Consider the following 15,508-nt stretch of genomic DNA (forward strand, 5'->3'; position numbering starts at 1 on the left):
ACGTTTTGATATAGATACAAAAATGTCTAAACTCCTCGATGTGGTTAGCTTTTGATGGCACAAATAGTGTTCGCTTAGTAGGAATGTCCACATTAGAAGGATTCAAAATTTCGGCAATGTCCGTGTAAGAGTGCAGTGGCGGATCCAGGGGAGGGGCCCAGGGGTCCGCCCCCCCCTTATCTCAGGGTCTGGATGACCCCCCCCCCCCCCCGCCCCTTATCTGAAGGTCTGGATGCGCCACTGGAGTGCACCCGTGGTGTGTCCCTTGAAAAATTCTTGCTGACTTTACTACAACCGTTGTGTCTTTTATGAGCAGGGATTAAAGCTGTTCAAGGAGAAATGCAGACTTAATTTAACAGTTGAACGTAACTTGGACTGGGCTTTCAGTAGAGCAGGTATGCATCATGAGCATTTTTTGTGCTTCGTAATCTTTTATTACCCCATCGGCAGGTCTACTGACCCCTCTTTAGTCAAGCAAGCTAACGCCACGCACGAGATGTGGTGGCTCGATCTTACACCGGGGATGAGCTGAATGTAGACTTAACCAACCTTTGCTTTTTATTTTCCTTTTCAGTTCCAGACATCAACGTCAGTGGTCGTTTGTCCTCGGTGGGTGCCTCGTTGGACTATTCGCAGTACTGTTTCATTCTTGGAATGCTGGGAGAGAATCTTGGAGAACCTCTTGAAGAGTTTGAAAGACCGTCTTCTGTCATCCAAGATCCGTTAGGAAAGGTAACAAGAACTTTTTCTTTTTCGTCTTGAACATCTTTCTTTCACCCAAAATATTGGTTCTGTTTTTAACTGTATTGCTATTTTGTCTAATATCATCGTACATTTTGTGGTTTTGGGCACTTTGAAATTTGAAATTTGGAAATTATTGTATAGCTTCTGTGTGATCCTGTAGGTGGGGTTAGGAGAATGCATTAAACATTAGAGGCCCTGTGTTTATTGAATTTTGCCCTACTGAATTGGGGATCATTCATTTGCCCTTTTACTCCCCCGGGTACACAGATACGATTCAAAGTTGACAAAATAGTGTTAAGCTTCGTTTTGTAAAATACTGAAAACCGGACACAATTGCCCTAAAGGGCCTTTCTGAAGTTTTACCGACTTTAAAAGGAGAAAATAAAGCTTTCCCTCCCGATTACCCTCCTTGCAATGTTGTGCTGCTGTTCGAGCTACCTTTAGAAAACAACAACAATTTTGTCGCCGATTGTAGTTGGTACCGGGGCGACGGTACCGCCGGATTGGTTTTATTTGAATAGCTTTACCGTTTCCCCTTCGCGACTTTGCAGCTGACTTAAAGAGAGTAAGGGCCCTTATTGTTTATGCTTTATTTTACCATAGTCATGATTTTTCTACCCTAAGTCCTCTTTGTTATTCAGCCTCCAGAGGCAGAGGAGGTATGGACCAGCCTACGAATGAGAATTGATCTGGTGAATGTTAGTTTGGAATTGCATCCTGTACAACTATTTGAACATCCAGAAGACTTTCCTGACCCCAGCCATCTTCCTTCTTTGGCCAGAATAGACTTCATCAAATCTAAGTTCGAGTTTGAATCTTTCTCTGACTGGTCAAAGACGATTGACCTGGTGTCTGAAGAGGTCATATTTGAAGATACCAGGCAAAAAGGTAACTCCTCTCTACTGGCAGTTTCGTTCAAGTATTTCCCTGGACACACAGTGATGTTTTATTTCCGTTGAAAACGTCTGCTTATTTAAATTCATTCGCCTTTCTTCATGAGACGGACACCTCTCCAAAGCATACAATAAGGGCTGTTTATTTGAACCTAGGAATCGAACTCGAAACTTACCGCGCAGAAGACAGTAGTGCACTCACCAGTGACGGATACAGACCTTCAGATAATCGGGGAGGGGGACCCTGAGATAAAGGAGGGGGGGCAGGGGGCCCGGTCTTAAAAACAATTTTTTTCAGTCTCCCGACCCCCCTCTCCTTGATCTGGCACTGCTGATTGACCGACTGTGCTAATCCTATCACCATGAGGCGGACACGTTTCTAAAGCATACGTGCAGTAAGGGTTGTCTATTTAAACGGAGTCTCACTTAAGCTGCGGTGTAAGAAATCATTGGACTTCCAGATCTCTTGCTAGGCGGGTCATTTTAAGAAAATAAATGTTCCTCTCGTCTACCCTATAAGCTGCCATGAAACTGTTCACGGTTAACGGTGTTTAGTTAAAAGCGTTTGTCAAACTTAAAGTGGCTTAGAACTCGCTTTTTTAGCACTGCGGAGCTCGCTGTTAATAACCGGCCTTTAGAGTTCTTTCTTGTTGCATTTTGTAACTATTTATCTCTTGACACAGTTTAAGGAGGCCACGGATAACTGTCTTGGACGCACTTGAGTCTTCGTTGTAGCGTTGGTTGGACGTGTTTAATATTATTGATAATGAGTTTATTTTGTTTGTATTCTGGGTCTGTCTTATTTACTTTTGGTTTTTGCCCTCTGAAATATGTTGCAAAGTGGACTGAAAGCAATTTTGGTATCGATGACATTAAAGCCCTACAAATATGATATTCTCGGATTAAAAATTAAGCACCTTTTTTCTTTCTTTCCTATTTTGTAAGGAATGGACCTGGATGATTCTGACTCGTGCATCTTCACTGACATTCTTTTACCACGAAGGTCATCTTTATCAGCTCGCGAACAAGAAAACTCTCTTCAGTTTGAAGTTCATTACCGAGATACAACAAAAAGAACCTTGTTAACATTCCTGTTTGATCACAGCCGTATTATGTTGATCATGGACTATTTGTTAGACACGTACAACTTCATCATGTGCCGGATGTTCAAACCCAACGCAGGTTTGTAATTTTGCTTTTGACAGCAATAAAGTAAGAAGGGTATGGAATATTCCTTCTCGACGAGGCAGGGCTTAAAAAACTTGAATTCCAGCTTGTCTTTCGTTTAAGCAGCTCTCACACTTTGCTTGTGTGTGTTCACTTTTTGCTCATCTCAGTTAATAATTTTGCTAGAGGACGTCTTGCCAGAGCCCTGACGCACTGGGCAAGTAAGCTTTAAAAGTTACTTGCCCAGCAAGAAAATTAGGGAGCTTAACCAACGACGACGGCGACGGCTCGAAAACGTCACTTAAAAAGTGAATTCGCGCTGCCTCGAACTTTATCGCGCTTATTCCATCTCGTTTAATTTGACAAATCTTGTCAAACTTTTTGGAGTTGAATTCTAAGGGACTGTGTCAAAGTTCAAGAAAAGAAAAAGAAAGTAGTCGTCGTATGTTCCCGTCCTCGACAAAACGTGAAATTAGGCACTTTCACGTTGTAGCCGTGCAACGACGGCAAAGAAATGTACAAAAAAGTGTGATGCACGTGCAAAGTTGTTGTTCTGCCAATCTAAACCCATTGCTTTTTTTGCCATTGTCGTTGGTGTTGTCGTCGCCGTCGTCGTTGCTTAAGCTCTCTATTTACTTGTGCCGGACCGGATTTTTTTCAAGCTCCGTGAGTTCTTCTTGTCTAAGGGTTATTTTAGATCTCAGTGCCCTCCCAAGTACTTCAAAGATGAGTCCGGTATCGCCCCATGTGAGGGAATCCAAGACAGTCTTGGATTCTGGATTCAACTTCGTGGGTTCCGGATTCCAGGTACTGCTTTCCACATCTTTTTTAGTGGAACTTGGATTCCGCATTCCAAATTTTAGTAGGATTCAGGATTCCTACAGCTGTATTCCGGATTCCAAGGCCCCGGATTTCGGATTATACAAGCAAAAATTTCCAAGATTCCGGATTCCACCTGCAAAAATTTCCAAGATTCCGGAATCCTCATGCAAAAATTTCCAAGATTCCGGATTCCACATGCAAAAATTCCCAAGAATCCGGATTCCACATGCAAAAATTTCCCGGATTTCGGAATCCGGATTCCCTTATATGGGGGAGACTGGTATCTCTTGAGGTTGGATAGGTTTGTGGTCCACTTCGTCTATTACAGCTATACGTACGGCATGGTAACCTGCAGAGAATAATGCCAGCTAGAAATTACATAATCCTTAAAGCAGTGGCCTGCAAAACAAGTTGTGTGCCACAGTCTTGGGGAGAGAGAGAGATGGAGTTTTTTCAACATGCGTGCTTGTTTTTAAGTTAAGTACCAAACAAAGGGCGCCAGCTTTCGGCAGGTTAGACTGTCCATGCTAGCGAATCGCAAGTGATGACACGACGTTTGAAGATGAAAAACAGATGGCTTACTTAGAGGCCAGAAGCAATCACTTCTGCCAATTTTGGAAGGGAATGGAAGCAGTCCCTTTACGTGAATCTTTGCCCGGTAAGATGGTTCAGTGCATTGAAGCGCTCTTGTTTGCTTGTTTGTGCAGATGCATCTGGAGCGCAGGAGACTGCAATGGACACTTCAGATGATTCCAGTTCATTCAAAGAATATGAGCCCCCTCCCCCGTCTGCATCAGGAGTGGCCACTAGATGTGAGATGCCAGCACAGCCTCCGGTAGGTAACTTATAACTGGGCATTTTCTTAGCTTGGTCAGTGTAGGCTTCAAGATAGTAATAATTATGTGCATTGCCGAGTTTTAAATCGAGAGGGGCTTCCTGAGTCGGTATATTATGTGATAAACAACACGAGTCCCACATAGTCAGAAAGAGCGCATTGAAATTAGCAACGTTCTCAAGTTTGGTGTTTATCGGGCCTTTATTGAACAAAATACAGTCGTTCAAGAACTCCAAAGTTTACTAAGAAATATATCGACGTCCGGACGATATGTCCAGCAATCTGATCTCTCATAAATTTTCAAGTTCATAAATAGCTGTATCTTGTTCAATATTGGCCCACTGACACCTGACTTCAGATTTTTCATAACTTTATTGTGCTCTTTCTGACTATGCGGGTGTCGTGTTGTTTATCCCATAATAAACCGACTCGTATCCAGCCCCCTCTCGATTTCAAACTAGGCAATGGGTAGCACTTTATAGTTAAATGGGTACTGATAAACTTGTGTCCTTCAAAGAGCCACAATGAACGCACCTCGTGCCCAATTGTTCAAAGTCATTAGCGTCGAACAAGTTGTGACTTGAAGATTTTTAAAAACTAGGAAAACTCTATTCCTCTTAGATAATTCACCCGTAACAGAATTGTAAAAAATCACAAAACATCAAGACCTTCGAAACTGTGACATGAAAAAAAGTACGTCTGCACTTAAATCTTAATTTCAAGTATCTTTGAAATTATTGTTTTTGTCACAGCCGCAAAAGACGTTTGAGATGAAGGTGAATATTTCAGGAACAGAGTTTGTTGTGTTGGAGAATGTGAAGACTGTCGACACGCACGCTGTTATTCTCAAGGTATGACACTAAAGTGGAGACTTATTGAGATTCTTATTCCAAACGTATTTTTTGTTGTGACCTCTGTGGTCTTTTTCTTCGTTCAGTTAACAGCCGTACTGGCCTGGCGTCCACACCTTCATAGTCAGAAATGGCTATCCTGCAGTGTTCAAAGCCTGGAGATGTTTTCTTGTGTGCTTTCATGTGAAGAAGACACTGCCTTGTCAATTATTGATCCAACCTCAGCGCTGGTTGAACTCAATAATGCCAGACGACAGAAAGGAAGGAAAAACGCGGGCCTGTTAGATTTTGCTGAGGAACAGTTACCAAGTCTGGAGGTTAGTTCAGGAAAGTTTTCTATTCTGTGCAAGTTGGAGAACGTAGAATATTACAGTGCGACTATTCGAACCGGGGCACTTTGAAGAAGATTATCCAATCACAACGGATTTTGAAAACAAAAGATTCTCAAGTTTATTTGCTAACGGACCAATAAAATTCAAGGTTGAACTACGCAACCGTTGAAAACTTTAAAACCGTTTGAACTTACCTGACCTCCCAGGAAACGGCCCTCAAATTTATGAATTTTATTTGTTCGTTTGAAAAAAAAAGTTGAGAATCTTTTGTTTTCAAAAATCGTTGTGATTGGATAATCTTCCAAGTGCCCAGTTCCAGTAGTCGCACTGTAAAAAGGTTTTTGAAGCCGTCAACTTCAAACTCATGAGGGAGTTAATATTTATTCATCCTTGTTAAACATTCCTCAAGACACCTATCCAACTGAAGGTGGGAAACCACTGTGAGGATTTTACTGGTATTTATCATGACAGCTCTATTCAGTGACAGTTTCATGATTTTACTTTTTATTTTAGATTAACCTTCAAAGCCCACTGACCATGCGAGTGTCTTATAATGACTACAAGTTGTACCTTAGTATCCTTGAATCTGTCTCCAAGCAACTGAACAGAGCTATCAAGAGTGAAGTTAGCTTAAACTCTGGAGACGATATCCCTGATCACGATTTTGACGGTAAGCGTGACACACTGTTTATTTTCCATTAATTTTTATGCTCAGAAAAAAGGCAAACTAATCAAACACAGCAATAGCGAAACATTCCAAAAAGAGCAGCTGCCTGGATACAGCTTCTATTCTCGCATGGCATATCGTCAAAACGTTCTCATACCTTTTGTTATGAGCCGATGTTGTGGTGTTCAAAATCTCCTCGTAACATGATATAAGATTTTCTGTAGAGCTTACACTCGTAAAACTTTGTCACAACATATACAGGGTGTCCCAAAAGGTCCGTTCCTGACCTCTACTTTATAAGTCTGTATTTTAGTACGATTGAACTTGGTAAGCCAATCGTTTAATCAAAAGTTGTGTCTTTCAATCTAATTCACTATTTTCAAACTTGTTGTGTCATCTTTTGACTCGAATATTCGATTTGTGTACTTCCGCGCCAAAGGTGCGCGTGTGCGAGTATATTTTCCAGCCACATAATTTTGTATTTTATAGCCCGAATTGCTGGAACTCCTTCCTTATTATTTTTTTAATATCACGAAAGATAAACCCCCTTAACGCAAAAAACGTTCAACTACGTGTGAGCGTAAGCATGTACACTTCTATTTACTGGCTTATCTGTTGTAGAAACTGCTAAAAATCTGGAGAAATCCGAGTGTTGGTGGTAAAATGATCATGGAGAAATGAAGGTTTTGATGGCATGAAACGAAGGGGAAGACCAAAAGTCCTGAAGAAAGCAGCTAAAATAGTTTTCAGAGATAGGAGTTTTCTGAAAAAGGAGACTCGACGAGGAAGCTCTCGCATAATTAGCAAACCAAGTTCAGTAAGGATCATGAAAAGCGAATGTTTAAAATTAGCCCCTGTGAGGACAAAAAAAACAACAACAAAACAAAAACAAAAAAAACACTATCTGCTTAGTCTGCCAAGTAAAGCCCACCTCGTCTCAAATTTGTAAAGAAGTACAAAAGCCTTGCTGTATATTTTTTCAACTGCTTAAACTAACAAATATTGTTCGGGGGTTGAACTGGCTCCTGCGCACCTGGTGATAAAAATGTTCAAAATGGATCATCTGTGGGTCTACACGCTGTATCCGACTCCATGCCGCAACGGCTACAGAGTCTGATAAAAAACAAAAGGGGCATGCCATTTACTGAAATTCTGAATAGATGTACTCGATAGAGAAATAAACATCTTCTGGAAATTTCATGTAAAAATAAAGTTTTGATCAAATGTTATAGTGTATGAAATTAGAGGAACGAACTTTTGGGATACCCTGTATTGTCGTATCATTTCAAAATTTGTTGTTGCTCCTGCATGCACAGTGTAGGTAATTTTTGTTTTTGAATAATTAATAAACGCGATTATTAATTTTATTCAGAGTGTTGCAAGGTTCATTGTTATGACTTCTTTATCTGCATAGTCGCAAAATTCTCCAAACTTTCTCAGGAGGTTATTATTGCGATTTGTGACTATTTAAACGTTGCGCTGCATTTTAAAAAATAAAAATTTGACTCTCGTCAGCAGAATATATTAAATTATAGCAATTAGTTGTCGTTTGTGGGAGGTGTTCGATTACAGGAGGTTTCAACTAGATTACTTTGGCTGGGAATACTTGGAAAGAGGTAGTCGCTTTGGAGAGGTGTTCCCCTATGTCAGTTACAACTGAGGTTTTGATGATGTGAACACATTCTAAAAAAACAATATGCACTGAAGGAAATTTCCTAAATTGACGTGGATTATTTGGCGCGACATTCAGACTTATGTCAACACAATATTTATGGCTACATATGATTTCGCCCATAGCTATGTCGGTAAAGCGTCTCCAAGAACTTGGTTTCAAAGAGTCTGACTGTATCAAAGCTCTTCAAGCTACGTCAGGTCGATTGGAGGCATCTGCTACTTGGCTGCTCGAAAATGCCACCCCTGTGCACCAAGCGCAGACGTCCCAACAACAGGGCGGTGCTCAAGGATGGCAGTTTGCTGGTTTTGAGGTAATTGCAAAGCCAATAGTAGTATATTCGTTCGAGATTCGATCAAAACTCTGTCATAAGTAGTGCATCCTGTTGTAACGTGGTCAAAACACACGGTTTTTGCAATAGCAACGCAGCTGGGTGCGTTATGGTTATATCTTCCTTCTTTCTTCGAACTTGCAGTGCGTGCTGAGAAAAAAAATGTCCTATTCTCATTCTCGGTAAAGTCGCTGCGGTATGACGAGTTAATCAATTGGATAATCGCGTGCTACCACTCTACTGGCCATAGCTGTCCCCAGGGAAACTCTCTAGGCCTTTTATACGCCCTTGGAATTAAATTTGCTCTCTTCTCGCAAGTCTTCTCAACTTAGGTTCAAGTAAGTTTGCCCACCCTCCTCTCCTATAGCGACGCTGCGAAATTTCTCTATTATCCACCCTAAGCCTTTTGCAATTTATTAACTAGTCCATCATTAGGCATACGGTGGCTTTTATGCGAATTTAAATTCGTTACATTTTCCAGTTTTCGTTTTCCTCGTGTTATATAACATCATGGAACTTCATTTTTTCTCCCAACGAATCACACGCTTAGAATTTGAATTGTTGTGTGAGGTGATATAATATCATTTTGTCCTTTCAGGTGCGAGCAGGAACTGTCATTGTCTGTCTGATCGACGACTGCGGAGACAGTGACGTACCGCTCATTGAGTTTAGCACACAGAGTATGTATACTGTCGTTGTTAAGCTGTTTTAGACGAGCAGGAATTCCTTAATACTGTCGTTGACAATTTTTCTGCACTAGCATATACGGCTCAGAATGTTTAGTCTCTGACAATTGTGTCAATTTAGTTCCAAGTGCGTTCTCCGACAATAACTAACATCTGGCGACGGATTACGCTAAATGTTTCCATAAATTCTTGGCTTTTTCTTGAAAACTGTCCTTTTAGAGTCATTTACACTGACGTATATTGTCATTTACAAATTTTTCTCCAACTTGTATTCACAGTTGTCCAATTTTTTAAACCACGAAGTTAATAGCTTTTCATACCTGTTCAGCATAATTTTTACGTGCCAGATTTCCCGAATTAAGAACATTAATGAACTTTTTGTTGTCACTCCTTTGACCTATAAGAGTGCGGACAATCGAATATTGTAGACGATAATTTTTGTATGTCTGTTTCTGGCGACGTGTTGATAAAATCATGTACCGGAGACCGTCAAAAACATTTGACAGTAGCTCTCGACCATGTGGGCGCTAAAGACTGCGCAGTTGTTGAAAAACGTCTAATGCACTTCTACATTGTGTTATAGATTTGTACTTTTGGCATGATCTACAATCCACGGGCGATGGTGCAGCTCACTGTACTCTGATAGTCCAATACTACAACAGGAATGTATCCGACTGGGAGCCTTTTCTTGAACCTTGGAAGTGAGTCGTGCATCTCTGTCATCACTAGGCTGTGTATCAGGCCTTCCTCGGGGGAGTAGGGGAGAGGTGATCTTCCTCCCCCCCCTCCCCCCCCCCCCCCCCGCCAGAAACCCCTGATTCTCTGGCTTTGTTATCACAACTTCATTAATGTCAGGATTGTATCGATCTCGGAGAGCTTGGACCATTTCTTACCAGAGTTTCCACAGGTACCCCAAGCTCACGAGTGAGAATCGTTCTTGCATAACCAAGAAATATATAAAGGTTTGTATGGAGATTTGAGCGATCGTTATTCATCCATCGAGGACCGTCGACGATGCTTTGCCACGAAGCTCAGTGCACGGCCGTTCGATTTCTGAAATCTCCATAGAAACCTTTACAATATTTCTTGATTATGTTACAACGATTTTCACTCGTTAGCGTGGGGTACCTGTGGAGTTTCATGTCCTGAACTAGCTTCATCTTGAACATTGATATTTAGTCTCCACGTTGACTTGCTGACAAACATATCACCGCTTTCTCAGCTAGTGAGACACAGGTTCATTTGAAACCTAGTTTCGTCTTCTTCGACCCGTTTTCACCCTTACGTTTATTTGCTTTGCGTTACTTATCTACATTTTTTTGGTAGAAAATGTCGTTAGTTTTAGAGTGTACATTGCTTAAATAGAGACCCTCCAGTGTGATTACTAATCACGCTCTGTGAGAATGTCTCCTGCATGACGAGCCTCCGCCGGTTCCGTTAAACAACGCGAACTGTATAATCCGTCATGATTGTATTTTTAAATACGTGAGGGCAATTGTTCTTTTTCTGCCAAACTGCTAGCTTTGTCTAAGTGCGTTGGAGAAAATGGCGGGCTTTACGTGTTTTTTCTTGCTCCAGATTGTTGATTCCACACTCAAAATGCATATTACATGTAGTTCTGATATTTTCCAAGATTCAAAGCATGGAAATACGATGTATTCATGTAGTGAAATATTTTCGAGTAAATGTTTTATGCTTCGAGTGTTGAGAAATAACACTTGTCCATTGTTTTGTTGTGCAGTCCAATTCCTCCTCCTGTAATTACTCTAGTGTTTGTAGCTGTTAACTTGTAAACATGTCTTACATTATAGATGCCAGCTTCACTGGCAGGAGCAACATAGGACGCAAACGTCAAAAGGCAGGTTTCTCGCAAAGTTGGATGGTAAGTTTTAGATACTTGTGCCTGTAACGTTATGGCATGCCCTCATCCGAGTTAAACACAAAACGTATGAAAGGAGCATCCCACGACTGTTTTCTGTAAAAATCTGTTCAAAGAAAACGTGCAGTCTTTTATATTTGCTGTGTTATTTATAACTCTTTGTAACGTTTAGATGGCAGTTCCCACCGATTTAATTTTTGTTGGATTTCGTGACACAACTCCTGTGAATTCTCCGTTCCGTCTTCTTAACAAAGGTCGTAAGATACGAGCGTGACGATGGACGACTATGGGGACGATGTTTTGGATCATTATGCGTTTCTGGGAAACTGCCTTCCTACCCCTCCCCTAAGCCAATATCAACACTTACTTCTCACTTAAAGCAAAGTGTTGGCTAAGGGGAGGGGTAGGTGGACAGTTTCCCAGAAACGTATAATGATCCGTTTTTCTCGCGTATTCTTATAAAGTAGACGTCCCGGAAAGTTTCATTTTACTTTCTTTCAGCGGTAATGTTAACAAGGTTATTTCTTATTGGGGGTTAAGCCCTCTTTCGCTCGCAAAATGATAAAACTTCTAACATTTGACAAACTTGTTTCCATCACTACGACATTTTCCAACATTGTAACAGCCCGTAACAGAATGAAGACGGCTATTACGTTTTCCCGCCAAAATGACACTGGTATACGCATGCGCTCCACTAAGTATTGAGAAAATCTCGTTCTCATCGTCGTTCTCTTCCTAGAATCTTAAAGGTCTTTTATGACTAGCCCTGTGGTCTTTTGTTACAAATATTCTAATTTTTTCTTTACACATCTTGTCTTTTTTTTCTTTGCAATTCCTCCCTTCATTTTCAGCTCCTGATCGTCTTGATGTCACAGTAACTACTACACTTATCAACATGATAAACCACACGATGGCAAGTTGGTCCGAAGACTACTACAGACCAGATCCTTCCCCTGTGTCCGCAGTTGCCACTTCAGGGACGCCCAGTCTCCCATCTGTGTCTTCAAGCATGAGTGGCAGTAGACATGACAGTCTTAACCGCAGCATGAGCCCTGATAGTCCACTAAGCAGCCCGACCAGTAGACCAGAGTCTAGCGCCTCATTATGGTCATCGGGCTCTGGCTTTCCTCGGCGCCGTTCACCTTTCGTCCCATTTTTACTTAGAAATCAAACAGGTGTGTTTTGTGGTAATCAGTAGTGTGGCTATGACTTTGAAAAGAGTGACCGTTTTTACTTTTAAACCTTTAAGCACAATTTCTCCAGACTTATCTCCAAACATGTCTTTTAAGAATAGTTCAGAGAATTTGGTTTAAGATCCAAGCATTCTCCCTTTAGTAATCAATTTAGTAATTCTCATAACCTTTACTCTTGATGATCTGCTGATGTTATTAAGAGAAAATTGATGTTGGTCACTCTTGGGACCTAAAGAGTGAAGAGACTTAAACAAACCTCGGGAAATAGGGAGCTTAAGCAACTACGGCAACAACGGTGGCGAAAATGTCTGTTGTAGAGTGAATTGCGATTTTTCAAAATTAATCGCTCTAATTCCATCTAATCGATTTTGTCAAATGTTTCCGATTTTTTCTGGAGACAAATCTAAATTGATTGCCTGCTGTGTCCCACAAGGAAAGTTTTGTTTTCGCCATATAATAAATCCTTTGAAGATCAAGCTGATTCCGTCAAGATGGCCCTTTACGGACCGAGACGAAAAAAAAAAGCAAAAACGTAAATGGCCAATATCGAGCCTTCTTGTGACCGAACAAGCTTGGTTCATAAAGCATAATTGTTTGAAAGTATCCGTGTTACTTTGGTGAACGTTTAGACAGTACATTACACAAGGCGTTTATTCTGCAAGTTGAAAGCACAGAAACTAACTGTCGTCAATCTTACATCTGTTATTAAATTGCAGGATGTACCTTGTGGTTTAAGACAGTAACAACAACTCTGTCGAAAGTGATTTTGGCGAACACAGGACAGGCACTTCCTGGTATTCCTGGGGCTGGTTCAGGCAGGATATCTGAGTGGAAAGAGGTTCCTTCAGGTGGCCAGGCGCCTTTTGAATTTACATCGGGAGAGAAACAGCGACATAAGGTGAGTTCCTGGGGTGGCACCCTTCTGGAAAAATGTCAGTTGAATGAGTTGTAACGTTACTGTGAGGTTCCACCATATCTCCTGGTGCAGTAGTCTCAGTGGTAGAGACTGAATGTGTGTCAATAACCAATGAGCAGAGATAGCTCTTTCAAAACAGGGTATCATCTGATCTCTATTGTACCACTCACCCTCACCCCATCCATCTATCCATCCACCCAGGTCCATCTCATTCAATCCCATCCATCCATCCATCCATCCATCCATCCCATCCCATCCCATCCCATCCCATCCCATCCCATCCCATCTTATTCATCCCTGCAATACTACTCATCCTCACCCCATCCATCCATCCCATCCTATCCCATCCCATCTCATCCCATCCTATCCCATCTCATCCCATCCATCCCATCCCATCCCATCCCATCAATTTCTCCACTCACTTTTTCTTCTTTAGTTCATGCTGATTCGATTTGGCTCTTACACAAGCTTCAAAAGATCAACCCCTTTAATCGTTCTGGTTGCAATCTGAGTTCCTAAAAGAAGTGAAACTGGAACTAACTGTACTTTATTTTTGTCGTAGGAAACTCATGAGCTCAACATACATCAGGTTGTTGTACAAGTGGAGGGTTGGGGTGCACTCTCCCCAGTCTCTGTCGATAGAGTTGGTACATTCTTCAGGCAGGCACGACCTCAGAAGTTTGACACCGCATCCATGGTAAAAGACCAGACAATCAACTGATCTTAATGTACTTTTTGTGTTCTTGTGTACTTTATTGGCAAATTTACAGTTGTATGGTGAATAGAAGCGGGGCAAGCGGTGTCATTCATATATATTTAAATATGATTCGCATTTGAGTCAGTGTAACCTGAGATCAGGCTCTATTTTCGTTTTGCTTTGTAAATAACACTCCGGCGGGTATGGCGAAAGCCGTTAGAGAGAATGTATGAGAACCGCTAAAATTGGGCCTGATCTCAGGTTAGAGTCAGCTAGGTTTCCAAACAGAGTGACGTCTCCTCTTCACTTCCATTCAAGTGCAGCGGACCCAATACACAACTGTGAAATGGGAAATTATTGTTGAGGATATGTATTTTTACATAGTTTTCAAATTTGTTTGGGGATAGTTTTCGATCTCAAATCGCCACTTTACTTTACCTTCTCTTTAAGCACAATTTCCTTGCGATTGCAAGACGTTGTAGTGTTCCAGAAGCTTGGTATAGAATACGAGCAGGATACCCTGTTTTCTTTTCGCTCCCTTTTTTCAAGCAGTTGTTTGCTTTACTCATATATTATAGCGAGAGCCTTAAAAGTGTCACCCGTTTCTAGTATCAGATAAAATGAGAAATGAGTTGTGTTTCAGGTAATTTAGCATTTTTTTCTCTTTTCTGAAAAAAGTCAGCTGCTTGTTTATATTTTAAATCCTTTTTTAGGTGAGCGATCTTCAGTCGGCGCGAGTAGTATTTGATGTCAGCTTGGAGGGACGAGCCCGTAAGGTAGTCACTCTGAGATCAGCTCTAATGATCAAAAACAAGATGGACTTACCTGTGGAGATAAAGGTTCAGGGACTCACATCATTACATGGTTTGTTCAGTGGCTATTTTTTTCCTTTTTGAACACCTGCAGTCAGAGAAATAGTGATGAACAAAATTGGGCTTATGGGATCAATAGAGTTTTCCGGGAAACTGACCACCTACCCCTTCCCTAAGTCACAATTTTGCCCTAAGTAAAAAGTAAGAATTATTGTTGACTTAGGGAAGGGGTAGGTAATCAGTCATCCAGAAGGCTCAATTGATCGGACTGAAAGATGCTCGTGTCTTTGTAGCTAACCACCTACCCCTACCCCTGTAAGTCACAATTTTAACTTAAGTGAAAAGTAAGAGTTAATGTTGACTTAGGGGAAGGGTGGGTGGTCAGTTAACCAGAAACCTTAATTGACTGTTCTCGTAATTAAATTCCAAAGACAACGTAAGCTGGTTAGGTATTTCTGCTAAGCTAATCTCGTTGTATTTCAATAATATTTTCTGAGAAGAGAATGTTTTCGCTTAAGCTTTTATTAACCTTTTTTCTTCGTTTTCAGGGGCTTCAACTCTTCCAGTCCTCCCCCCAGAGGCCTCAGTTGCAATCCCATTACGATGTACTTCTTGGAAACTCTACCTAAGACCCCATGGGGTTGGGGTGGGGTTTTGCTCTCAGCCACTGGAATGGAAAGGCGTTATAAGAAGTCACACTGCAATGGGGTACAGTCGGGAGTGTTATCCTGCTTCAACAGCTACAGAGTCTGGAAAGCGGTTTAGGTATAAAGTGTCCTCTGTTCATGTAATGTTGTTGTAGAAAGTGTATGAAACTAAAATAGAGGAGGAAAATAACATTAGGAGACAGCGTAACCTAGTAGTAATAAAGCTCAGGTCTTTCCCCGACTTCAAGTCACGCTCTTACTGCTCGCTTGATTTGCTTTCGGTGGTCCCGAGGTCAAATCATCACCCACCCTCATGTTTTCAAATAGTGTGAATGATCGCCCTTGAAGGTTTTTTTTTCGCTTA

General features: G+C 41.3%; 1 protein-coding gene across 1 annotated transcript in view; it reads left to right on the forward strand.

Annotated features, from left to right (window-relative positions):
- Positions 1–15,508, forward strand: part of LOC140948189 (intermembrane lipid transfer protein VPS13D-like) — a 76,012-nt gene that overhangs the window by 33,105 nt on the left and 27,399 nt on the right. Inside the window, exons 33-49 of the mRNA XM_073397414.1 lie at positions 317–395; positions 575–732; positions 1,386–1,632; positions 2,583–2,819; positions 4,334–4,461; positions 5,214–5,312; positions 5,399–5,629; positions 6,158–6,314; positions 8,109–8,296; positions 8,913–8,994; positions 9,584–9,701; positions 10,812–10,882; positions 11,731–12,054; positions 12,789–12,970; positions 13,551–13,685; positions 14,399–14,549; positions 15,046–15,262. Of these exons, the coding sequence (XP_073253515.1) occupies positions 317–395; positions 575–732; positions 1,386–1,632; positions 2,583–2,819; positions 4,334–4,461; positions 5,214–5,312; positions 5,399–5,629; positions 6,158–6,314; positions 8,109–8,296; positions 8,913–8,994; positions 9,584–9,701; positions 10,812–10,882; positions 11,731–12,054; positions 12,789–12,970; positions 13,551–13,685; positions 14,399–14,549; positions 15,046–15,262 (2,804 nt within the window). The remainder of the gene's footprint in view (positions 1–316; positions 396–574; positions 733–1,385; positions 1,633–2,582; positions 2,820–4,333; positions 4,462–5,213; positions 5,313–5,398; positions 5,630–6,157; positions 6,315–8,108; positions 8,297–8,912; positions 8,995–9,583; positions 9,702–10,811; positions 10,883–11,730; positions 12,055–12,788; positions 12,971–13,550; positions 13,686–14,398; positions 14,550–15,045; positions 15,263–15,508) is intronic.

The sequence above is a fragment of the Porites lutea genome, chromosome 1, assembly GCF_958299795.1.
Source record: "Porites lutea chromosome 1, jaPorLute2.1, whole genome shotgun sequence".
NCBI lineage: Eukaryota > Metazoa > Cnidaria > Anthozoa > Scleractinia > Poritidae > Porites > Porites lutea.